This window comes from Micromesistius poutassou, assembly GCF_964030765.1.
Source record: "Micromesistius poutassou genome assembly, chromosome: 19".
NCBI classification, from domain to species: domain Eukaryota; kingdom Metazoa; phylum Chordata; class Actinopteri; order Gadiformes; family Gadidae; genus Micromesistius; species Micromesistius poutassou.
The window spans coordinates 2,894,132-2,920,331 of NC_140289.1; the positions used below are offsets into that span (position 1 = coordinate 2,894,132).

The 26,200-nt window shown below is 45.5% G+C and overlaps 1 protein-coding gene across 1 annotated transcript; it reads left to right on the forward strand.

Moving 5' to 3' along the window:
• Positions 1 to 34: 34 nt before the first annotated feature.
• Positions 35 to 25,939, forward strand: mmut (methylmalonyl CoA mutase). Its single transcript, XM_084483559.1, has 13 exons — positions 35 to 99; positions 670 to 1,081; positions 1,764 to 2,131; positions 3,295 to 3,452; positions 6,315 to 6,486; positions 7,633 to 7,881; positions 9,009 to 9,120; positions 15,708 to 15,823; positions 18,530 to 18,645; positions 19,014 to 19,145; positions 19,663 to 19,810; positions 20,310 to 20,477; positions 23,808 to 25,939. The coding sequence occupies exons 2-13, from the start codon at positions 682 to 684 to the stop codon at positions 23,934 to 23,936; spliced, it is 2,268 nt and encodes a 755-aa protein (XP_084339685.1). The 5' UTR covers positions 35 to 99; positions 670 to 681; the 3' UTR covers positions 23,937 to 25,939.
• The last annotated feature ends 261 nt before the right edge of the window (positions 25,940 to 26,200 follow it).

The window sequence follows — 26,200 nt, forward strand, 5'->3', positions numbered from 1 at the left end:
ACTCGGTGCTGATTGGCTGACTGTCAATGTTATGAGAATCCATTGGCTAGCATAACACACGCCTCGACTCAACTATATTCCAACACAACGCACTACAAGGTCAGAAATGTGAATGTATTACAGTCCTAAGTTACTTTAAAAATAAAGGCAAGTTTAGTGGCTTGACTCAATGTTATGCCATCGATTGGCAACGCCAATAATTGTACCGACCACATTTCAGATCGCCCTCCCGCTCACTTATGTTACACAAGTTATGCTATCCTTGTGTAACATAGGACTTTCTCTGTGCTTATTGCAAATACTATTGCTCCATTTCCATGTAGGACTTCATCTTCTAGATATATCTTGTACATGAAGGTGTAGTTGAAGGAATGTCATTGCATGCGGTTGTCGTTAAATTACACTATTTACTGCATTCACATCCTTCAATGACTTTCCTTGTACAGTACTTGCCCCATGTGTGACACATATGAGTGTCTCACCCAGATAGATACCTGCAATAACCAATCTGAGTGTATATAAAGTACAGTTTCCCCGCAATCGATGACTTTATCATGCATAGTTGATATGCCACTACTCTAATCAAGCTCCACTTACATGTTTAATAACTGACCACTCTTCACTCATCGTCTCTCATCGCACGGGTGACCCCCCTGCTCTGTCACCCAGGCGGCACAGAGTATGTTGACCGCACAGAAGGCATGCGCGGCTTTGGCTGCCAGACGGCTCCTCGGCGGCGCGTCTGCCTCCGCCTCAACATCCTTCACCTGCCAGTTCCACACCGCCTCGCCACACCGCGAGCAGGTGGAGCTAAATCCCAAATGGGTCGAATTGGCCAAGAAACAGCTCAAGGGGAAGAACCCAGAGGACCTCATCTGGCGCACACCAGAGGGCCTTAACGTCAAGCCCGTCTACACCAAGGCAGACTCGAACGCCTCCGTGGATGAGCTGCCTGGCGTGTTTCCGTACACTAGGGGTCCCTATCCCACCATGTACTCCTCCAGGCCGTGGACTATCAGGCAGTATGCGGGCTTCAGCACCGTGGAGGAGAGCAATAAGTTCTACAGAGATAACATTAAAGGTGAGCAACAGACTATGCACTAGAGGAAATGCTAATTAATACCAAAGTTTCAATGCATCACGGTTTGTGCATCAATATTCACCTGGAGACATCCCTGCGCAAGAAGCCTATCCCATAGTTTGTTCATTGACATAGAAAAATGTTTTCGCTGAAATTCACTTTGCCGAAAAAGGCCATGCTAAATGATTAAAAAGTAAGTAGTTGACATGACATGTCAGCACAATAGGATTGATTGTATGAAAGCTTTACTGAATGGGGTTAAAGAGCTTGTGTGTCAGAGGTTATGTCTTGCTTTTTTTTACTTGTATGACACTGTCATTAAGCATTTTGACTAATGCTAGTTATTAACATTTGTGCTGGGCTAATAGTAACTCCAATACTAAGTATGGGAGGGGGATCCCATACTATGGACCGTGACAATAAAAGGCAAAATGAATATAACTTGATTGCAAGAACAGTATAATAAATGGGATCAGTTGAGACATGGTTGATCCGTGACCAACCATATACTAACCATATACTATACTCTATATACTAACCGTAATATATAGAGTAAATAATGTTTGTCGTTGTTGCAGTTTATCACATAGTTTTTCATTTGCTCACTTTCATAATGCCCACCTCCCATCTCCCTCCTCCTCCCCCTCGTCCATACCATGCCTCCCTCCCCCCCCCCTCCCAGCCGGCCAGCAGGGCCTCTCGGTGGCCTTCGACCTCCCCACCCACCGCGGCTACGACTCGGACAACCCGCGGGTCCACGGCGACGTGGGCATGGCTGGCGTCGCCATAGACACGGTGGAGGACGTCAAGCTGCTGTTCGACGGCATCCCCCTGGAGAAGATGTCCGTCTCCATGACGATGAACGGGGCGGTGATCCCCGTGCTGGCCATGTTCATCGTGACGGGCGAGGAGCAGGGCGTGGACAAGGCCAAGCTGACGGGCACCATCCAGAACGACATCCTGAAGGAGTTCATGGTGCGCAACACCTACATCTTCCCCCCGGAGCCCTCCATGCACGCCATCGCTGACATCTTCGCCTACACGTCCAAGGTATGTGTCGCCGTCGTCGTCATTGAAACCGTTGTCTGGTTCTCTCTTGAGGAGCCAGTCACCCCCCCTCTCACTCCTTGTTTTGGTGGAAGGCCACGCCGGTAATTGTGGGAGTTATTTCAGCGAGGGGAGACGGAACATTCCTCCGAACTCTGCAGGGGGTCAAGCCATCGGAGCGTGGGACTCTTGAACCCTGGGTCTCTCGTCCCTCTGGTGTTGGTGGGAACCTCGACGTGAAACGTCCACGTTCCGCAGCTGACAGAAGAAATGCAACCCAAAAATACTTTGGAAGGGATAATATTATGAAATAAGCCAAAGCGACACAAATCGCAAAAAACTAAGCTGAAACACATGTCTTGTTTACTGTGATGGAGGTGGCAGCTGCTCTGTCGTCACTGGCCATAATGTACTCCGAATGTCACTGGTCAATGTCATCAACAGAAACGCACACAAACACTATAACCACCATCATATTAACCCAACAAATGACACATGGCACTTAAAGATTATTACACAATATTATTATTATTATTATTATTATTAATGATAATATAATTATAAATATTTTATTATTATATATATATATATATATAATTCATTTTAGTAATTATAGTAGGAAGAGTGTGAGGGTGCTATGCTGGTTGGTGGGTGGCCGGTGTGTGAGGATGCTATGCTGGGCTTGTAGTGGGGGTGTGGTGGTGGTGAGGGGTAGCCTGTGTGTGAGGATGCTATGCTGGGCTTGTAGTGGGGGTGTGGTGGTGGTGAGGGGTAGCCTGTGTGTTAGGATGCTATGCTGTGCTTGTAATGGGGGTGTGGTGGTGGTGAGGGGTAGCCTGTGTGTGTGAATGCTATGTTTGGCTTGTAGTGTGGTTGTGTTGCGGGGCTATGCCCGGTCAGACGGTAGCCTGTTTAACAGGTAGGGTCCCAGGCTACTAGATGACCTTTGTGTGTGCTGGCACCTATGGGACTGTGTTCCCTGTGAGTGTGTGTGTGGGGGGGGGGGGGTGGTAGTCAGGGGAGGGAGACGTACACCTATGGAGGTCCTGGTGCTTGTGTTGACACTTACACAAGGATGTTCATGGTCCGTGAAGCACATAATTGATTGGATGACTTTATTGATTGAATGTTGTGTTCCCCCCCCCCCCCCCCCCCCCCCCCAACAGCACATGCCCAAATTCAACTCCATCTCCATCAGCGGGTACCATTTGCAGGAGGCGGGGGCAGACGCAATCCTTGAGGTGGCGTACACCATCGCCAACGGCTTGGAGTACTGCCGCACGGGGCTCAAGGCTGGCCTCACCATCGACGAGTTTGCACCCAGGTACAGGCCGGTGATTGGGGATTGGTGTAAATGTCAATTGTAGGGTTGTGTGTGTGTGTGTGTGTGTGTGTGTGTGTGTGTGTGTGTGTGTGTGTGTGTGTGTGTGTGTGTGTGTGTGTGTGTGTGTGTGTGTGTGTGTGTGTGTGTGTCACTGCTCATGATTGACCAAAGTCTTGGGCCGCTGTCTTTGTACGGAAAACCATGAATCAGTTTCCGATAGGGATGTAACGATACACTCAACTCACGATGCACGATTTTAGGTTCACTATTTTCTTTAACAAAATGAGCCGCAGACAAATTGACTGAAAAATATTCCTATGAGAATATTTATATGAACTGTGCAAAACAACATATGCGTCCTTGTCAAAAGTGCAACTGAAATAGTATTTTATCTTAAATAACCGCAAGATGTTTTTCTTAAAGAGCCAGTGAGCCCACTGTTTCAGCTGGAATTCGAACACTGTGATTTACAAAAATGTGTTTTGGGCCCAGAGTTTTTTTGAGGAAAGAGGGGGCAGTGTTATCTCCATGGTTACGACCCAAGCCAACTTTATGATACTTGTTTAGCACCGTCGTTATGTAAATGTTGTGTAAGCGTTTTAATAAGCGATGTTGTATATGAAATGCGCCATACACAGTAGCGTTATACTATAGGTGTCCACAAAGCCTATCCCTCACTTGGACGTGGCTATTAAAAGATTGATTCTCACCATCCACCATCACCATCCACGCACACCGTAGTGTTGCACTATATACACATAAAATAAATTGGCCTCGTATCTATTTGTGGAGGTCATCAGCCTCTTACAATATTTGCACGCTGTTGTCTTGTCTTGTCTCTCTGACTTTTTTCATTTGTAAACACAGGGTACCGGTAGTCAAAATGCTGCCACACTGCTTACTTAATGCTGGTCGGTGCGTCCTGTTTCAAAATGACTCGCCATATCTCTCGTACCGTCTGAACAATCAACCAAAAACCCAATGTGAAGTACGACGTCAAATACGTGCAATGAAAAGTAAATTACGCCCTCTGCCAATCATTTTTTTTTTATCTTAACCGGTTTTCACGATGTGTCGTTTCATCCCTAGTTTCCGATGTACGCAATCGTTTTTAAATGGGATTAAAAATCTGTCAAAAATAGAAATATAAGAAGGGAAAAGTGGCTTAGGTATTTACATGCCGAAACCTTGACAAAATAATTGTCTATAGTCCCCATAATACGTCAACACTTCCATAGTGTCCAGTTCTTTCAAACTGTCAACTGCCGTTGCCGACCCCCACATACATAGGTCACATACATCAGGGAATTCGCTGTCTCTTTCTTTGACTCAATCCATGCTCTCCTCCCAGCTTTTCAATGTATAGCCCTGCATCGTCGCTGGTGTCTTTCCATTATCTATTTGAAAAGACGGAGTGCCCTTACATGCTTTTAATCCATTGTGCATAATGCATTGCACCACAATATGACTCTGCGCTAGGGCTGTAACGATATGCGCTTCGAAAGCGAAATCCCAAAATATAAAAGAGTCTTGTTCTCGTCAGTACAAGCTACTCTCTTTTGCCAAGGCTTTTCCCTGTATTCACAAGAGAGAGAAAAAAAAAAAGCCATTAGTGCTGCCCATTCTTTGTCGTCTTGTATTCGGTGACTTAAGATTGATTGTAATCTATCGTCTGCCCACGAGATGAGTCCGTTGCCCCCGGCTACATCAGACCAATTCCACCTTTAGGCCCCAGCTCGGCGGCCCCTACAAGTCACCTCTTTGTTCCCTTGTCACCCTCCCCAATGATAATTCCTCAGGTCAGACAATTCGGACAATTCTTCTTTCTATTTCTATTCTTTCCAATTGCCAAGATAGCGATGTTCTCGTCTCTTCATCAACATTACGCAACGAAACGCAGTGTCACCCATGTAGTCCGCGACTCAATTGATTTGTACTGACCTCTTTCCTGTCTTCAGCTGGAAGGAAAACGACTCTAAAAGACCTGACCCTCATGGGCCAGGCAGTGGAGAACACTATGCTGTGAATATAACAGTCCAGGTTGGGTCTTCCTGCGTTCTAAAGGGCATTCTAAACATCAGCCTTTTGTATTCATTACTATCTTAAGGTCCCAGTGTACTTCCAATTATCGTAAACTTTTAGTGCTGTAACTGATTTGAATTTTAACGGCATAATGGAAAATCATTTAAACAGACGCTGGGAAAAGATAGTTGAATTGGACATGCAGAGGTTTGAGCATTCCCCCATGGACTGATATTTTAGGTTTGTGTTACTGGTCATTCAGTGGGTGGCATGGATTGGTATTGGGTATGCCTGATACACTACACGATTGTCCACTCAGCCGACTTTGACAAATGTTTTGTGTCACAGGGGAAATGTGACTCATGATTTTTTTTGAACTGACATGCCTGTATCTGCCTATGAACATCTATTAACGTTCCCCTTTTTACCCTTTTGGAATAATCACTTTCGGTCGTAAGCTTACAAAAGCCCAAACAGATCTACTCTTGCCCGCTTGACGTTGTTGGCCTAATTAAACCTTACCCCTAGTTGGGCTGTTGTCGCATTAGCACATTTATGGGCATGTTTTCCCATGAATTAGGCTAATTGTTAAACCAAGTATCGCAGTGTCCGGGACCAGAGCAGCGTAGGATGTAGTACGTTGCGTTTGGCTCATGCACCCCATTGTTAATGTTTTTGGTCATTTTATGTGATTTTTATTTTTATTTTATTTATTATTTTGTATGACTATCTTTGTTCAACCAGACTCATTATGAATTCTTCATGAGTTGGCTTTGTTGCAAACGGAGATGAAACGGGTCAAACACTGCTTACCCTCTGCGTGTGTGCGTGCGTCCGCAGGCTCTCATTCTTCTGGGGCATCGGCATGAACTTTTACATGGAGATCGCCAAGATGAGGGCGGCCAGGCGTCTCTGGGCCACGCTGATCCAGGAGCAGTTCCAGCCCAAGAACTCCAAGTCCCTCCTCCTCCGCACCCACTGCCAGACCTCTGGCTGGTCCCTCACGGAGCAGGTGATCACACGCTGAACCTGAATCACGCTGAACCTGCCAGGCAAAACCCCATCTATGGTCCTACTCGGTCGGCTTAGCTGGTCATTATCTACCCCCAGTGTGCCTGGCTCACATTCTGCCCTTGTCTTGAGGGAGAGTGGTCATTTGAAGAAGGGACGATTGTAGACCCTTTTCACAGGGTTGAAATCGTAGGAAAAGCCACTCATAACACTTATTATGGGTCTGCTGGCTAACCTTATATACCAGGGCACTACGTAAACTAGTGAATATGACACGCGTTAACCATGGGCCATTTTCTCAGACGGTTTCATAGCAGTGTAGCTGGCGGTATCCGTGGAAAAGCACCTGTAATGGTCAAGGTACGTTATCGTCACTAATTTAGTCTACTACCCTGACCCTGGTAATGGAATATACAACTTTTATTGAGAACTTGAGGAAAGTCAGTAGAACAACTGCTTCTCCAGCGTCGGCTCACTGTTTTTTGATTGTCTTACTCTGTTATTCCTCCCACAAGCCAAGGCTGGGATCAAACAATGGCTTCAACATCTTCCGACTTGTGTTGGTGGATTCACCCAGTTTCCCTCCTCCTCTAACCTGGCCTTGCTTTCCCTTTCGGTGGATACCATTGTGCATCTCCTTGACAACCTTGTTTGTTTGTTTGTTTGACAAGGTTGTTTTCTTCTGCACGTGTTTTATGCTTTTTATCTCATTCATACAGAATATAAAACAAGATATGTCTCTTCAAAGGGTCTACTGGTGTGGTACTGTATCTGTCTGTAGCTCTTTCCTTTTAAAATTGGCTGGGCCTGCTGATCCATAATTAAATTCTGATGATTTGCAAGTCTTTGTCATCAACCATCTCATCTGATTTAAATCCATATATGAAACATTTTTTACACGTCTTATCTCATATTCTATGTATACATTTTTTATTGTTTTATATATCTATCGCTACTTTCCTTCTGCCTTATTCCTCTCGGTACCACAGTACTTGAAGTCATGTTTTTTCCCCATTCTTTCGTTTTATTCATTTATTTAACGCCACTGTTCAAATGAAGTTCACTTTGACGACGATGACGGTGATGATGATGACGACGACGTCGACGATGACACTGACACTGACGAGGATGCCTTTTAATCGCCCAGGACCCGTACAACAACGTGGTGCGCACGGTGATCGAGGCCATGGCGGCGGTGTTCGGCGGCACCCAGTCCCTCCACACCAACTCGTTCGACGAGGCGCTGGGCCTGCCCACCGTCAAGAGTGCCCGCATTGCCCGCAACACCCAGATCATCATCCAGGAGGAGTCGGGCATCCCCAAGGTGGCGGACCCCTGGGGGGGCTCGCACATGATGGAGTCCCTCACCGACGACGTGTACGCCACCGCTCTCAAGGTGGGTGTTTCCCGGTGAAGGAGCGGTTCGACTGGCCGGCCGGAAGGCACTTGGTCTCGAAGGCCCCGATGGCCGCGACCTATCGGTTTGTGTCCTCGAGCGAGATGCACCCCAAGGACCCCCGATGGTTAACCACGTGTCTCCCAGGTTTTGAACGCAAAAGAAAACGTGTTTTTTTTGTTTTTGTTTTAAACGTGGTCGTTTGTCTTATATGATCGTCAGTGCTATTAATCAATGGCATTTCATCCCTGTTACTGAAATGAGTCAATTCTGAATCTGCAGTTCTTTCGGTGACGTCTGAGCAGTGGTTTATTTAATGCTTGTGTCCGGGTTAGGCGTCCCTGACACTCGTATAACACCATGGTGATGCTCCGCCTCAGCAGTCATTTACCGTGACTTTTATTTAATAACCACTTCATACACATCGCTGATTATAACATACACAACGACGGTACTAGAAGAGTATCTCAAAGTTGGAGAGGGACGTCACACCCCCCTCTTTCCTAGAACCTCGTGACCCAGAATGCATTCTTTTTGATTTCCTAGTGTTCAATTCCAGCTGAAAGAGTGGGTTCACTGGCTCTTCAAATCCCAAAAGATAATACATGGTTAAAAAATGCGGGGGAAGGGTGGTTTGTTCCTTTATGTATGGCTGATCATTACAGCATGTAAAGCCCTTGAAGGATGGTTATAGGGAAGGCAGGGAGAGTGGGAGATACATTGCAATCACCGGTTTGATCATTGCGAGAGAACAAGAACATCTGAAGCGTGAAACAAATTTCAAGTGAGGATGTTCCTATAGCACTCCAGCTCTAGCGCACAGTTCCTACATCGTCCTGGTAACTCGTTATTTAGCAGTGCTTAAGTGCAGGGTGCTGACGTTTCGCACACACACAACATTGATCCCCATAATACCATTGCTTCTCGTTTACACAAATCAAATCCGTATGCTACTTTCTATTATCAAGTCTTGTTGTTGTTGTTGTTGTGTTTTGTTTTTTCTTCATGCTTTCTGCATTTAGTCTGAAGCCATTCATGAGCTCATGCTATGCCACCTACCGTATCATGCATTCTTCTACAGCTCTTTTCTGTGTAGTTTATCAATGATCTCCATTTTTTCTTTGTAGTTCATTCAGGAAATCGAGGAAATGGGTGGCATGGCCAAAGCTGTGTCGGAGGGAATTCCTAAACTACGCATTGAGGAATGTGCAGCACGCAAGCAGGCTCGCATCGATTCAGGTATTCATTGACCCAACCCGATAAAAGACTCATCGTAAGAGATGTGCAAAGCATGTGCAAAGCATGTCAAAGCATTCCAAGCTTCATAACAAACCCGTAGATTATTTTATGAATAATTCCGCTCTCATGTCAGTATAAAAGTTATCTATATATCAATCGTATCGTATCAAACCTGGCAGTTCTAAATGGCGTTCATAATTTATATTATCTGTCAAATGTGTTTTTATACCCACCCCATGCAGGTGGCTTGAATCAATTTACCATTCAACCTGCCTGCCTTCATCTATAATCTAGTGTCTATATCCAATGGATTTCCCTTAATCCTTTTTCCCCCCTTTTTTTTATTAACCCTTATCCTTCCATAATGAGACGGCACATCACTTATGTCTGCCTTAAGCCCAACTGAATCCCAGTTAAGCTTCAGGAGAGAAAATTCAACTACGAGTTGAAGTCCACCTTGGGAAACGTAGTAGGGGGACACCAAGCATGCATTACTCTTACTTAGAATTCTCACTTCGGAAACTTATCCAGGGAAAAGTACACGTGAAATGGTTCACCATTCACCATATAGTCCTAGCACTATGGTCAAAATTAAGCTTTTCTTTGGTTCAGAGAAAAGCCCTTTAATCTGACACACTCAGGACTCACTACTCAGGACTCGGGTCACCATCCTAGCCTTTCCAGAAGGGATCATCCAAGTCTTAGAATCCAACTAAATGGTCCAAAGTCTCAACCAACCAAGTTTCAACCAAATGGAGAAAAATTTATTCTAACAACAAACAGAGAATGTTCCGATTTATTTTATCGTGTTGAAAAGTTTTTTTTTTTTTTTTTAACAAGATGTGAATATACTTCATTTTCCATATGTGTTTTGGTTGTATGTATGTAACCTTGAATGATGTATCCCCCGTCCTCCTACGCGAGGTGGGAGATGCAGAGAGAAGTGGAGATGAAGAGGTCGAACCTGACGCAGAAGCTTGGATGATTAAATATGTTGCGTTCTGCCAAGCGTAAATTTCGGACTGTATAGTTATTTCAAAAAACAGATTAGCCCGCTGCTATGACCACAACAAATGAAAACACTAAATACTGGAGGATGGCATTTGACTGGATGGATCCGTTTCTGCATTTCAGCTCCATCACCCAGAGATACAAATCAAAGCAAAGTTTGGAACGAGTGCAGTGGAAACTAATTACAGTATGTCCACCGTTCTGGTGGCTGTTGAATTAGCATTCTTAGCATTGCATTGTGTTCGTTACGCACTTGCTGCAATTCAATTAAAATCAATCAACATCAGATGCATAATGAACTCACAGAAAACGTCAGTGGTTTGAGCGGTCGTCCATATCACTTGTGTGTGTCTAATGGGTCCTACCCCAGTAAAGGACCCTTTTCCCAGCGGTATCATTGTTGGATAACCCACAGGTGTCACTCATAACACCAATTATGGGTCTTCCATCTGCTGCTTCCATCGACCAAAGGGTTGTGGGGGCGAGAAGCATCCTCGAGATGGGGGCTCTGATCACTGCATTCATGCTATGACAGCATGGATGCAGACTTGTCTAATAACCATAGGTCTACTATCCCTTCCCCGGTACAAATTAAAGAGCAGACTCGTAATGAGGGTTTTGAGCGACATCTCTTGGACGCCTCTGGGAAACGGGTCGACGGGGAAAGTGAAGCTGACGTCTCACCGTGTCCAAGGCTATGGTGAACCACTCAATGTGGAGAAGGTTGCTGCCTTCTTGTGGGTCGGTTGCTTCCGTCTCACAAGATGGAGCCCGGCGGGACATAACTTCATATTCCCCATGGCGAGTACTGTATAATATACGCCTCTCGGGGGGGGGGGGGGGGGGAGTTGCTATCTTCATCTGTAGTCAGTGGCTTCAGCCAATTACTTGCACTTGCAAGCAAACTGTGCATCCTAAGATAAGTCCCCGCCATTTGTTGATCTAGCTGGATTCAGAGATTACTTCCCAGATTTCCTTGCTCCGCATCCTAGGGTGATTGGAATGTGTGCATTTCCATGGAAACGTGCCAAGCACCCTTCCAACAGGCGGTGGGGGGGGCTGGAGAAGGAGGCAGTGTCATAAGGCCTGGGTTATGAAATCTATATACCTGGTCCAAAATGTACTTATTGATAATCCTTTGACCTGCCAGAGTGGAAAAATCTCCGGTCAAGCAAATACCTTTTTCATATGCAGTCATCCCAGGGCAAACACAGGCGGTTTACACTGATGATGGCTCTACCTGTGCTTCTGTCAAGTAGCAGGGCACATCGACCACGGTCAGTGTGTGGCAGCTTCCCTGGTTTAGTCTACTACCGCTGTAGCCCTGTATATAACATTAGCAGACCAGTAGTGAAAAGGATCCAATCTCCCAGCCTTGAGCTGAGCTGGTGGCAGATGCTCATTAACACCATGGAGATTGAAGCGACATGGTGGTTCGATGTTAATGGATAAATTAACTGAAGGTAAATAAGGAATTAACGGCTGCTATTTCTGAACGGGCTTCTGTGATGTCAGCCATATGGAAGTAAATCTGTCTCATCGGATATTGAAAATAAAAAGCCATTGAATTTTAGGCACTGAATATTCTTCTGGCTCTGGCAAAACCTACATAATAGCTTTAAATCTACGGAATGACCAAACAAATCCCACTCTCCATTCAGGCCTCTCCATAACCCTCATTTATGCATTGAAATAACGTATCTGGATTTTTTGCCACTGAATTAAAGCCATTGAATTTTTAGCACTGAATATTTAATCATTGAACTAACATATCAGATTTTTTTTCTTCTAAATTTAACCAAATATTTAAAGTTAAAATATTAAATAGGCTAAATTCAAATTCAAAATTCTATGTATTCATTTAAACTTAAATATTTTTACCTTCCCCAAATCCAACATGCCAATTCAGCTGCAAAATTCAATGTACGAAATTCAGCGTTAACATCGGGGGACCCAAGGAAGAGCAATCGATCCTAGATGCTAAATCGCGGTCAAGCAAGGAGAGCGAGCGAGCCGAAAAGTGTGACCCCAGGGGGTGCTGTTGCACATTTTCTGCAACATGCATGAGTTTGAAGCGCAGACAGGCATGAAGTCGTTTACATGCGGAAACATGCACAAGCTTAACGTTTGTATCGTCATCGATCACTCGGAATGGGTGCATTAGTTTTGGACACCGGGCAGTAGCACGTTGAGTGGCTGAAGCAAAACAGTTGATGTGCCTCTGTGGTGGCATAACGAGAGCGCAACGAGCGCGCAGAGCCGACAGTATTGTGCACTGAGTGGCATGATACAGATATGAGGATGACAAATAAAAATCTGGTTGCTGCCGGGCGCTTCTTCCCGAGGTACGCCGTGCTTCCACTGGAACTACAGGCTGCTGCCGCTTCAGTTGCTACTTAGTGCGCAATACTGACGGCTCTGCGCTCTTGTGCCACAGTGGGCAGCGGGCTTCAGATCGCCCTAAGGCCAATTTACACCAGAGCCGTTTTAGACAGGTTCTTTTCAGCTAGAGATAGAATTAATTCAAACTAGTGCACTGATTTACACCGGCAGCGTTCTACGCCCGTCGCACGGCCGACCAAGGCTTAACGTTACGCTTCACTTCTATTTTCAAGCGTTTCTGAAGCGTCTCGGTTATGGCATGTAGGCCTATTATCTGATGAATCTTGAAAATATAGCGAAATAAAAGGCGGCGGTGTGAATTGATACGCCTACGTTACGCTCACGTCTCTCTCTCGCCTGCGGTGTAAATTCCCAGTTACATTGCATGCAAATCCAGCCAAATCCACTGCAATCAAACACACACCCACGCATGCACGCGCACACACACACACACTTTATCAACTTCACATACAGGCATTAGTTCATTGTTTATTTCATAAACTGCAGTAAAAGGGTTAACCCTAACCCTACGTTGTGCATTATAACAAAAACATGAATACTTATAAAACAAATGCATAAATACCCCCCCCCCCCCCACCTTAATTTTACAATCCACAATCCACATCTACAAATAGGGCGTTTAGTACAGTCCACCATCGTTGCTTCTTTCCCCATACAAAGCTTCAGTCTGTGTTTAATGACGTTGATTTACCTTTTGAGAATTTCATATTATAGACTATACTGTGTAAAATGCTGTTTAGAATGTAAAGTGCTGGCCCTCTATTACTTTTTTATTTTTTATTTCCTGTAAGAATGTTCTTAGTTTTTTTTTTGTCATTTCAGGGCTCTGTGATAAACATTTGACCATTTGTCTTCATTATATTTACTAATTACAACTTGCAACAAATTCAAATTTATTCGCAAATCATTTGTTATCTAGTAAGTGGCCACCAACCTGTCTCATTAACCCTAGGTTAATAGGAAAGATACACAACAGAATGATTCTTATTTCTATAAATGCCCTTATTATCGCGTAATATAGGGACCAAAATATATGATTCATCACTAAAATGAACTGTTGTGTTCTTTTCATCTCTATCTTGGTTTGCGTTGCCTGTGATTTTTAATGTGGGTTTTCAAAATAAAAGCTCTACAGGTTGACGGCAACAATCATTTATAATTTTGCAATGGGTTACATGGCCTCTTCTCGGCACAGCTGATTAGTTCTACAACTGAAACTAAAAAACCCTTGACTTTGTTGATTACAGTTGTGTTTCTGCATCTCAATTGTAAATGGCTGACGTCTTACGCCTCGCATGTACCTTACCAGCAGTGTGACTGTAAACATATAAACATCATGTCACGGCTACAGTGTTAAAGTATGGCTCCGTAGGAGACACCCAAACTCATGTGGAACTGATTGAAGACACTGACGTGTAATTCCCCTTCTTCCAATTACGGCTTTGGCATTTCATTGAATTCCACAAAAACAAATTACAAGCTTCATTAAGACAGAAAGCTTTTTGTGCTTCAGAACATCACATGGATGAGGAGCTAGATAATCCTTCCTTACCACTATTGTGGTATATAAAAGCAGTGCATGCTTTTAAACAAAGTGCATCCTGTCACAGCAGGAAGGGAGCAATCAGAACTCCCACCTGACGAGTGTTCTTGCCCTCCTCTAATGATTAAGCCTCATAGAATCTTACTGTATTATCCTCTCGGGGAACTGAATCTGACACACAGACTTGCCATGGCATGTCAATCCTTCTCATCAATTATTTGTGGACGGTGTGTGTGCACCAGCTGCACGTCTCTCGACTGCATTGTCAATCGATTTTGAAGCTCCATAAAGACAAACATAAAACACAAAAAAAAACGCTTACAGATCAGTTGGTTGATTAGTGGATTCCCCAGATTCCAATTAACACCTCAAGTGTCCTAGTGTCTCTCATTAGTGTGATCACAGAGAGGGCTCTGAAATAATCTCCTCAAAGGCGGCGACACCCCGCCTTCTTTCCCTGCAGGAGACAAGGGGCTTGATTTGACTGTCAGGGCATGGGGCGGCTCCTGTTATCCCCATAGCAAGTGCTTTATTATCACACAGCAGAAGTATCAACACTACGCAGCAGCCTGCATAGTGCTACCGCTCCACTTGAAATGCCTGCAAGGTGCGATGAGCCCCTTAGCGTTTCCTTTCGGTTCAAACACAGTTTAATGGTCTTGGACAGGAAGGTGCTGCTTTGTATGCTGCTGAGGGCAGGAGTTAACTTCAAGCCCGACTTCAATTCTCACATGCACTTGGTCACATGGCGACGCACCAGCACTGCACATCTGGAAGCGTGAGTCCTTACAATTCAATCACATTTCTTCAATCACTTTTTTTTGGTTGATTCAAAAAAAGAAAAGAAAAAAAAGCTAGCATTTATTCTGAGCCAATTTTGTAAGAGAGACCTTTTTTTATCGACACTTTCAAGTTTTGAAACACAAAAATTGACATTTTGAAAATGTATTTAAATATCTAATAAAAGGTTAGACTTGCTGATGGGCGCAGACAGGTGTTAGTGGTATCACTGATTCCTGGAGGGCTGGGGTGCATTCCAACATAAATAGTTGAATACAGTGGTACATTAATAAATAGATTGCGAGCGCACTATGTGCATAAATGTTTGTGCGGCAAACACAATTTTCGGTCTGCAATTTCATAACACGTCGTAGGGCTCCTCGATTATGGAGAAAATCATAATCACGATTATTTTGGTCAATATTGAATTCTCGATTATTCAAACGATTATTTTTGAGTTTGAAAACATGATGCATTTATTCATAATTTCTCTCCAAAAAAAACACTTTTTAAATGAGAACTTTGAAATTTCCCCTTTAATAAAATACACAAAATGGTCAAATAGAAAATAAAGTCCAGATATGAATCCAGCTGTTCTGTAATTTCTATAAAAAAATAATAATAATTTAAAAAAAAATTGTTTCAACTCGATTATATTAGTTTGGTGATCGTTTCACTCTGAAATCGAAATCGCCATCAAAATTCGATTAATCGCCCAGCCCTAACGCGACGGACTCCGTTCTCCACCATGTAACGGTCCGAGTGTGTCAGTGCTGCTTGCCTCGTGAACGGTTATCCAACCTGATGTCCGTCTCTGTATTCTCCCCGTTTCTGTGTGTGTTTCTGACAGGCACTGAGGTCATCGTGGGTGTCAACAAGTATCGCTTGGAGAAGGAGGAGACGGTGGAGGTGCTGGCCATCGACAACACGCTCGTCCGCCAGAAACAGGTGGACAAGCTCAAGAAGGCGAGTGGGCCCCTCGGCGACAGGACGGATGAGATTATGTGCTTGATGCAATGATGCAATTCAATTCAACTTGTCATTGCGCAGAGTACAAGTACAGAGACTACGAAATGCAATTAGCACCGAACCAGACGGTGGAAAAAGGCTGTAAACTGCAGAGTATGTACAGAATAGTATAAATTTGGGGATATACACAGTATATATACAGTGCATTATAAGAGCAGTGTATCGACAGTGTGAACAGTATAGATATACGTATATAGATATATACAGTTGGAGAACCGTATACTAAGGATATATACAGTACATTATAAGAACAGTGTATAGCCAGTATGAACAGTATGGACAGATTTATACAGTCAATAAGTTATTAATAACAGTACTGCAATGTCCAGGGCGGGTGGGAGTTCAGTCACTGGGGGAAGGAGGGTGTTTGTGCGTGTGTGTGTGTGTGTGGGGGGAGAGGGGGCGGGGATTGGGCTTCCTCCTTGGTTAGTTGGCTTCCATCGGGATGAGGAGCTCAGCAGGGGGACAGCCGCAGGGAAAAAGCTTCCCCTGAACCTGCTGGGTCCGGGTACGGAGAGACCTGTAGCGCCCCCCCCAGAGGGGAGGAGGGTGAACAGTCTGTGGTCGGGGGGGGGGGGGGGGGGGAGAACAGCCCTTGCTGCGTACGCTGCGTGCGTTTGGCTGACATCGCGTGCTCTGGACAGCCTCGGCGGAGGAGAGTGAGGCACCGGTGATGCGTCTGGCAGTTTTCACCACCGTCTGCATGTGCTGTCCGGCAGAGACAGAGCAGTGGCCTTACCGTACTGTGACACAGTTGGTAGGGATGCTCTCGATGGCTAGTCCCCTCAGGAAGAAGAGGGCACTTTGGACTTCCAGTCGTGTCCAGTTGCAGAGGGAGGTGTGATCCGTTTGAAGGGGGTGATTGTTTCGAATGTCAAAGTGAAGTCGACTAAACAACGTTCTTGCATAGGAGTTACCGATGTCCAGGTGGGAGAGGGCAGAGGGTAGTGCCGTGGAGATGGCATCCTCCGCACTCCTGTTCTGGCGTTAGGCGAATTGGAAACTGTAAACAGGTTCACAGGTTATTGAAGTGAGGCAGAACCAGCCTCTCTAGGCACTTCCTGAGGATGGGGCGAAAGTCATTAAGGCTCGCCGCACTGGAGTGTTTTGGCACCGGCACGACGGAGATGACTGGGCCTCTGCTTTGAATAGTAAACAGTGTTGATGCCGATTTGCCGATTTGGCTGCATACAATTGGATAGTCTTGTTCCATGTCCAACAGGAAACACCGCCAATTATGGTCTGGCGAAGCTAACGCAATCTCCTGTAGAGTAGTTATTAAAGGTGCCGTAGGTAACTGTGCTGTGAATCTTTTGTGAATAATTGGATGTTAGTGAGTCAGACCTGTCTCTGTATGAGATGATTGTAGACCGCTCCCTGCTCTGAGCCTTCAGAGCGTTTCTTCCCTGATTGGCTTGTGGAATCCCTCTTGCCTTTCAATCACATTTGAGTGAAATGCAACACACTCCATCGTGGAGGAATGTAGGGGAGGGAGCAGAGAGGGGTGAGAGGTTTGTTCTGGTTGTCTCTCATTTTGCTTTGATTTCCTCACCTGATGCTATGGCAGCATCACCTGACAGAAAGGTGAAGGGGATTTGATTGCGACAAACGTCAGCCCTTTAGAATCAACGGAGTAGGTATTTCACCGTGTCTGCCCACCCCTTTCTGTCTCTACCTGTTAATCTCAATGGTAATCAAGCATCGGAAACGTCCCTATATTGGCTCTCATCTAAGCTGTTGCCATGGCAATGATTGACACATTCTACCTGGGCTGCATCCCTTCTGCATTGAGGCGTCAGCTGGCTACTGCCACATGCCTTCCATTTAAACACTTAAAGTTGATGCAATATTTTATATTAAATGCATCCTCTCAATCATGAGATTGAGTTAATTTAAATAACCAATTGTCAGGTTATCTATGCACACAGTTAAGATATGCATAGGTTTGGATTACTTAAGCACTTTTGCCCTTTCGATTTTTACACATTGCCTGCACATTCCCATATTAATATGCCTGATGATTGTAGATTACTTGAAAAGTGGCGGTAAGGTAGGTGGCATCTTCACCGTCTCCTGCTGGAAGGTCAGCTGGTATTTTCTGTGAAAGCACGAATAGGGCTGACCACAGCTGTGGAAGGAAATCCACATAAATGTCATTCAGAAGGTGAAGTGCTGTGGATCACACCCTCCAAGGTATATCTTAAGACCTTGGTCATAGAAGCATTTCAACATCAAATGGATCCTTATATATGGCCCTCATTGACCTAGCAGCCATCTTCGTTGAAAACACTTGAACGAGCTATGTGCTTGATGGACTTGCATGGACTGCATGAACTTGGTTCCAACACCCAGCAAGATCACAATCACATAGCTCATTCTATGCATTCAAATGTATTGCAGTGAGCTTTATGTCAAAAGGATACTGCATTTAATGGCTAGTTTTGAACAGAATAACTCACAATGGGATTCGTACAAATATGACGTTGCGTGACATGACAAAGTATTGATTACAATGAAGATAATTAAGATAACTAATTGGTTCAATGTAGAACTGCAATTGAAAGATAATGTTCTCGCTCTCTCGCTCTCTCACTCTCTTGCTCTCCTGCTCTCTCTGTCGCTCTCGCTCTCTCTCTGACGCAGGTGAGAGAAAGCCGAGACACCGCGGAGGCCAAGAGGTGCCTGTCTGCCATCGAGGAGTGTGCCCGGACCAGAGAGGGAAACCTTCTGGGCCTGGCTGTCGACGCAGCCCGGGCAAGGTACCCCTGACCCCCTGACCATTGCCCTTAGCAGTCTTTCATCATAATTGCTTCAGAGGCTTTTGCTGCTTTTCAAAGGTTTCCCGCAGAATAGTTGCCATAGGATTGTTCATATCGGATTCTTAACGTAAATAGCAGTTCAAACGCAATTAGCAAATTGAAATAACCACCATATTGCAACTTGTGTACTTGCCAATTATCTTTCAAGCGGAGTATGTCATTTACAAGGGAATACGTCATGCGTTGAGAGAGGTGGATTTGAAATAAGCACGAGGCGATTCCCACGCGGGCAGCTCTGATGAATGGGAGGAGCCACAAAGAGCAGAGCCGCTGAACAGGCGAGGAAAACAAAGGCTTGTCCGTCCTAGGTGTTCGGTGGGGGAGATCACGGACGCCATGAAGGCGGTGTTCGGGGAGCACAAGGCCAGCACCCGGATGGTGAGTGGGGCCTACCGCAGTGAGTTTGGCGAGCTGGAGGAGATCTCCGTGACCCACAACAGGTGAGCGCAGAACACACGCAGTCGCCTAGCAACCACCGAGACACAGCCGCACGCGCGCGGATCCTGGCATGTCTCAGACGGCTCCAAGCGCGTCGCACCTTCTTTTGTTCACAGACGGGGTTTCTGAGTATAGATTGCAGATCAGTTATCTTTGGTCTCATTCATTGATTTTAAATTTTTTTTCTGTTTTTTATTGAAAATAATGTGGAAAGTACACTTATATTATCTTGAACCCATATGTTTACGCAGAGCCACACACACTGAACATTTAGAAAAAGGAAAAAAATCTTGTGTGAACAAGATTTATTTTTGTTGCGCGTTCCCGCAAAGAGGTAGGGTGTCCCAATACTTAAGGGAGCAAGGGGGAGTGCTGTTTTATCCCCTTAAAATCAACCCTTGAACGCTAGCCAGCTCGGTAGCGGACTTGCAGCTAAGGGCACCCAAAGCAAGTGTTCTTGTTAAGGGGAGAGAGAAATGGGACTGGGCCTTAATGTTAGACTTGGCTGACCCCCTGCAGAGTGCTGGAGTTTAAGAACCAGGAGGGCAGGAACCCCCGTCTGCTGGTGGCCAAGATGGGGCAGGACGGCCACGACCGCGGGGCCAAGGTCATCGCCACGGGCTTCGCCGACCTGGGCTTCGACGTGGACATCGGACCCCTGTTTCAGGTCAGACCCCCGTGGAGATGGTGTGCTTCACGTTCAGCGCTTGGGACTTGATCGAAAACAAGCATCACAGCCCCCAGATGGGCTTCGGATCCAGACGCTTTTATTTTGACAAAGGGTTTTAGACGGTGGGACAGTAACCATGGGGATAACAGGCCCAAAACACATTTTGTAAATCAATTTAGCTTTTATGGTGCTTGAAGGTGTTTCAGAGTCAGAGCGATTATAGCTATTTCGGTAGACTGCGGCCTGTCTCCGTATGTGACAATTCAGATTATAGACTGCACCTGACTGGATTCCATCACGCCTGTCAATCACAGGTGTGTGTGAAAGCGGGGTGGGGGTTGCTTATCTCCCAAATCTTTCTCCCTCATGCTCTTTTTGCCGCTCTCCCCCTTTCACAGCTGTCAAATCTCACCCCCAGCGTCTTCCATGCCCTAACGCCAGTGTTTCTCCCTCCCCCCCCCCCCCCCCTCCGGTGGCCCTCTGTGGGTGGGCACAGACCCCTCTGGAGGTTGCCCAGCAGGCGGTGGATGCTGACGTGCACTGTGTGGGGGTCAGCACCCTGGCGGCCGGACACAAGACCCTGGTGCCCGAGCTCATCAAGGAGCTGAGGCTGCTGAACCGTCCGGACATCCTGGTCATCTGCGGCGGTGTCATCCCCCCGCAGGTAAACCGCCGCCCGCCCGACCCCCATCGCCGACGAGTCATCGATGACAGCCGAGGCGCCCAGTAGGGTTCGACCCTCACCCAGGGGCCAGTGGGGCTAGACTCTCAGCCAGGGGCCAGTAGGGTTAGACTCTCACCCAGGGGACAGTAAAGCCCTCACCGAAAGGCCAGTAGAGCCCTCACCCAGGGGCCAGTAGAGCCCTCACCCAGGGGCCAGTAGACTCCTCAGCCAGGGGCCAGTAGAGTCCTCACCCAGGGGCCAGTAGAGTCCTCACCCAGGGGCCAGTAGAGTCCTCACCCAGGGGCCAGTAGAGTCCTTAACCTGGGGCCAGTAGAGCCCTCAGCCAGGGGCCAGTAGAGTCCTCAGCCAGGGGCCAGTAGAGTCCTTAACCTGGGGCCAGTAGAGTCCTCAGCCAGGGGCCAGTAGAGTCCTCAGCCAGGGGCCAGTAGACTCCTCAGCCAGGGGCCAGTAGAGTCCTCACCCAGGGGCCAGTAGAGTCCTCACCCAGGGGCCAGTAGAGTCCTCACCCAGGGGCCAGTAGAGTCCTTAACCTGGGGCCAGTAGAGCCCTCAGCCAGGGGCCAGTAGAGTCCTTAACCTGGGGCCAGTAGAGTCCTCAGCCAGGGGCCAGTAGAGTCCTCAGCCAGGGGCCAGTAGAGTCCTCACCCAGGGGCCAGTAGAGTCCTTAACCTGGGGCCAGTAGAGTCCTCAGCCAGGGGCCAGTAGAGTCCTCAGCCAGGGGCCAGTAGAGTCCTCAGCCAGGGGCCAGTAGAGTCCTCAGCCAGGGGACAGTAGAGTCCTCAGCCAGGGGACAGTAGAGCCCTCAGCCAGGGGCCAGTAGAGTCCTCAGCCAGGGGCCAGTAGAGTCCTCAGCCAGGGGCCAGTAGAGTCCTCAGCCAGGGGCCAGTAGAGTCCTCAGCCAGGGGACAGTAGAGTCCTCAGCCAGGGGACAGTAGAGCCCTCAGCCAGGGGACAGTAGAGCCCTCAGCCAGGGGCCAGTGGAGCTCTCACCCAGGGGCCAGTAGAGCCCTCAGCCAGGGGCCAGTATAGCCCTCAGCCTCTGGGGACCAACATTAATACATAAATATATAATATTGATACATACTTGAATAACCAAGTTAACTTTCTTGTTCAAATAATGTCTGTTTCCAGCGAGGGATTGTGAGTGACGCAAAATGGGATTTGTCTAACACAATTTCCCTGGTCTGATGGGCCAAGGAGCAATCGGCACACATATCAACCGCTTTGTGCTGCCCGTGGTTGGAGAGACGCTCCTCTATTATGGATTCTGTACGAGTCGTCTGTGCATCCCGTGTGTTTGTTCGCTGTCACAATAAGCAGAACGGCTCTGCCATCCCAGTCTTTCCACAGCTTCTCGCCTGCGGCCTTAGCTACATTTGACACACTTGGCAGATATAAATCTAGAGTGAGCAATGATGTAATTACTTTTCCAAAGCCAGCTCCCGCAACCCTGAACTTGGTATTCCTCACTGTCTCGTTGCCGGCTGATTCTGACAGCGCTTTGTCACAGCACACCTTTCTGACACATGCGCCGCTCTCCTGACAGAACACGGCGTGAGTCTCAACGTTTGGTGATTGGGGGTCGTAAGTTGTAGGGTAGTACATTTTGATCGCTCTCTCTAAAATACAAACTGACAGTCGTTCTCTCTCTCTCTCTCATTTGCTGCCAGATGCATTCGCTGTATGTGGGGTCGTTTCATTACAGCATCAGCTTGATGTTGAGTTGATGGCATCATTACCCCCATTAGAGCTGCTACTACAACACAAGGGCCCGCTGTCGTTTCCTCCCCGACAATACACTTGTTGGCTCCTGACTGTGGGAAACCTTGGGGAATATCTCCATGTATTGGCATTGTTTACAGAGAGGTTGTGTTTTGTTTTAGTTGCCACACTGTTTAGTACATGGAGTTGTTTGTCCGGCTCCTCTCTTGATTTTTATCAGCTCCTAGTTTGCTATACAGTCGTTTTAATTAAAGTATATGATATAATGAAGCCCAAAAAAATACATCTACATCAGTGTGTCTGTTTTGAAGAGATCCAGGTCCGGATGAACTAGCAGTGTTGTGCCAATACAACCTCAGAATTCAAGTTTCTTTCTAAATGAAATATTCCTTTTTTCCTCTCAATGGTCGAATTTGATTATGGTTAAAAATAACAGGGTTGATCGGGCCATGGATGGATGGCTTTTTATTCATTACACACTTTGTTGTTCACAAAGATAACTGCCAGAGACTTACATAATGCTATTCAATCCAATCCAAGTTATTTTCCCAGTTCATTCATTAATTTGACATCCTTCATCCTTCATCGTCTCATGTTCCCGGATCGCTTTCACAAATTACATCCAGTTGGCTATGGTATACACTAGCACCATAACATTCTAATAGATATCAGTAATTGCTTTAGAGTTCCCAATGGCACTCTCCATCCCCCTTGGCATTCTCCATTGCCACTATAAAAGGGCACTGGAGAGTATCCGTAATATCCGAGATCCGGTTATTGTGAGTTGCAGCTCCATTCAATCGACCAACAGATATCTCTAGTCACTCTGTAGTTTGGACAGCCGGCGGTCGGTGTAAACAAATTCAACTCGAGTCCCTAATCCCCCCCCCCCCCCCCCACTCTGTCTTCGCGTTATGATGGTCTTAATCCCTGGGAGAGAACCCTGTGCTGAGCTCGCTCCCGCCTCAAGACGTGCTATCTGATTGGGGTCGGCCCAAACAAACAGCGCGCCGCAAACAAAAAAAGCAAGCAGGGCTGTGCAGAGCTCAACGTGCCGGCCGCAACCATACCATACCATACCGCACGCCCCCCAACAACAATCTGCAGATGCCAGACGGAAAAAAAACCACCACCACCGCACACCAGCTGCCACCCCCTCCTCTCCGCTCCCATCCGCACCGTCAATGTAATCTCCAAACGTTAGCCTTTCCGTTGTCCTCCTCCTCCTTTCCCTATTATGTAAATAGTGTTTACCTTTGGGTGTCACCGCAGAAACAGGACGCTAATGCGGATAAAAGAGATAAAACCTGTTTTGAATAAGTTAATGATATAAAAGACGGTATAGGGTCAGGGTACTTGCCTGTTTGAGGGTATTTGTACCCTCCAACATAGATTAGACTTATTGTTGGGGTTCTTGTCGTCGAAATGGAGTGAGGTGTGAAGAACGTGTGGACGGTCAAATTCTTTTCTGCATTCACTTTTCTGAACGAGGCAAAGCGAATGCTCTACAGTGCGTTGGTCCGCTCCTCGATTCCCAGAATGCAGTGCTCAGGTTAACAATGTTGTTCCGTGTTTTTTCGGTGCGCAGGACTACGAATTCCTGTACCAGAGCGGCGTGTGTTGCATCTTCGGCCCCGGAACGAGGATTCCTCAGGCTGCGGTGGAGGTGATCGACAGCATAGAGAAGAGCTTGGAAAGCATTCGGCAGGCCATGTGAATGGCTTTCGGGGGGAAAATAACAAAGGATTTTTCTCGCCGTGTGTCATCAAAGTGGTTGTGAATCTTTGCTTTTGCGCAAAATGGACCCACTGTGGCTTGTGTGTGGTGTATTTTGTGTGCAGAACCCACCAAGGTTTAACAAGGCGAAACCGAGTCGGCACATCACGTTACGCAGATCTGCTTGTGTTACATAAATAATGAACATGTATAGCTCGGCGTCTGTGTATTACATTTATTTTATGATGATTAACCTCTGGCTTTCACTTCACATCACATCACACGACTTGATGCTTTATTGGCCCAAACTATGTGTCACGGTTTTGATTAAATTTATTCCAATAGGTAACTCAAGAGCGCACTAGAGGGAGGCCAGTGTCAAACCATATTATGACCCATATTGTATATGACCTAATGCATAATGCTACACTTGACGCAGTAGCCATGCATTCATGTGCTAGAGATGGAGGCAGCATATCAATGTGGTTTCAGTAGGGGTGTAGCTGTTGACTGGTGTTCAGCCCGGGCTGGGTTACTTAACTTTAACACCTATCAGAAGTTTTTTTCAAAGTGCCTTAGGCTCACTGTTTTGAACAACGATGCCTGGCTGTTTTGCGCTGGATGCTTTGTTGCTGAGTTGGGTTGCAGGCGCTCATGTAACTGATGCTCATGTAACCTCAGCTGAATGGGAAAGGTGTAATTGGGTTTTTTGGCGGTTCATATACAGTCAAAAGCGGAAATAGGAATTGTGTGTGTTTTTCCCTTCGAGTGACGTTGTCTGAATTTATAGAAGTTAAAAATGTGAACATTGAAGACATTTCCTTTTGCAGTGCATGGTTGACTCTTATTTTTGATTGGACTTGGGGAGATGTGTCTCTCAGGTGTTTTTTTCGCTCAATGCTCTCAGTGATTTCTTGGTTGTTTATATGAATCATTATATAATAGGCAGCAATGTTCTTGCCTAAAAGTCTTCTAAAATGACTTTCATCATGCATTACTAATAGTCCAATCATGGTATGTTATATTAGTATATATTAGTGCATTAAATTGTGTTTTGGTAAATGTACCTTGGTTCACTTTTTGGTTGGCCCTATTCTACCTTTAGACTTTTATGTCCTTGTTTTTCAGATAGCATGATGGAAAAATGATCATCAACATGCTTATGAAATAAAACAAAGAAATTCGTACAACCTATTCCTTTTTGTTATTTTTATTTTTCCCAAAATAAATGATCTGATTATGATAAGTAATAAAGACAAAAAAGACGGTTTGAATCATAGTACCTTGTCATACTAACTAACAGCAGGGTGCATACAAATAAGTAGACAAAAGAGTTTAACAAGATATTTTCACATTTAAATTTTCTTTGCTGCCTCAGTTGCGTTAGCATGCAATGCTATCATTTAACAGCATAACCCCCAGTGGGATATTGATTTTACACACAGTTATACAAGCGCCACTTATTAGTACAAAGTATTAAGCTACAACAGGTTCTGATTCGTGTTTTTGTTTATTAAATAATTTATTTGGCTCTGCCAACACAAATAGTTACGCACAAGACTGTTGCCAAGCAACACAAACACTTTCCTGCACACTTGCTTGCTAAGTTGTGTCCAATCAATTTACTTGGTTGAAATGTAACGTTGCAAAGATCGAAGTTCATTCGTAGTAAGCATGCACTTAAGTGGACATGTTAAGATTTTTTTTTCATTTTTTTCATCTATCTCTTGTTTCTTTATTGTAGCACTTAAAAGCAGCTGCTTTGCTTATTTTATTCATTTTTCAATACTCTGTAAATTGATTCTTTCTCATTTTGGGATGCATTCAACACTACTACCAGCCTACCCAGTAGACTGTACCAACTGGTATGCTGCTCTATCCATCTTGCGTCTTTTGACTAGGGTGCATGTATTGTAATGGCTTATCTAAAATATAATAATAAAATAAAATAATCAAAAAACTTATATATGAATAAATTATAATATAAATATATATATATGTATACTTTGGTGGGTGTCTTTTCTGAGAGCCAATCAGAGGAGTTATTTTTATTAATATGGTGATCTCCTGGTTTGATGCCCAAGCTTTTCACATCGACTCAAGTGAAAGACTTGAATGTTTCCTTCATTAGCTCGATTTAAACCATTAGCAATAGACTATATTACAGTTAAATGTATATAATAGTATCAAAATGAAGAATTGACCAAAGGACAAACTGGTCTGTATCATTGTATGAATATATTTTACAAAATAAAATAAAAAGGA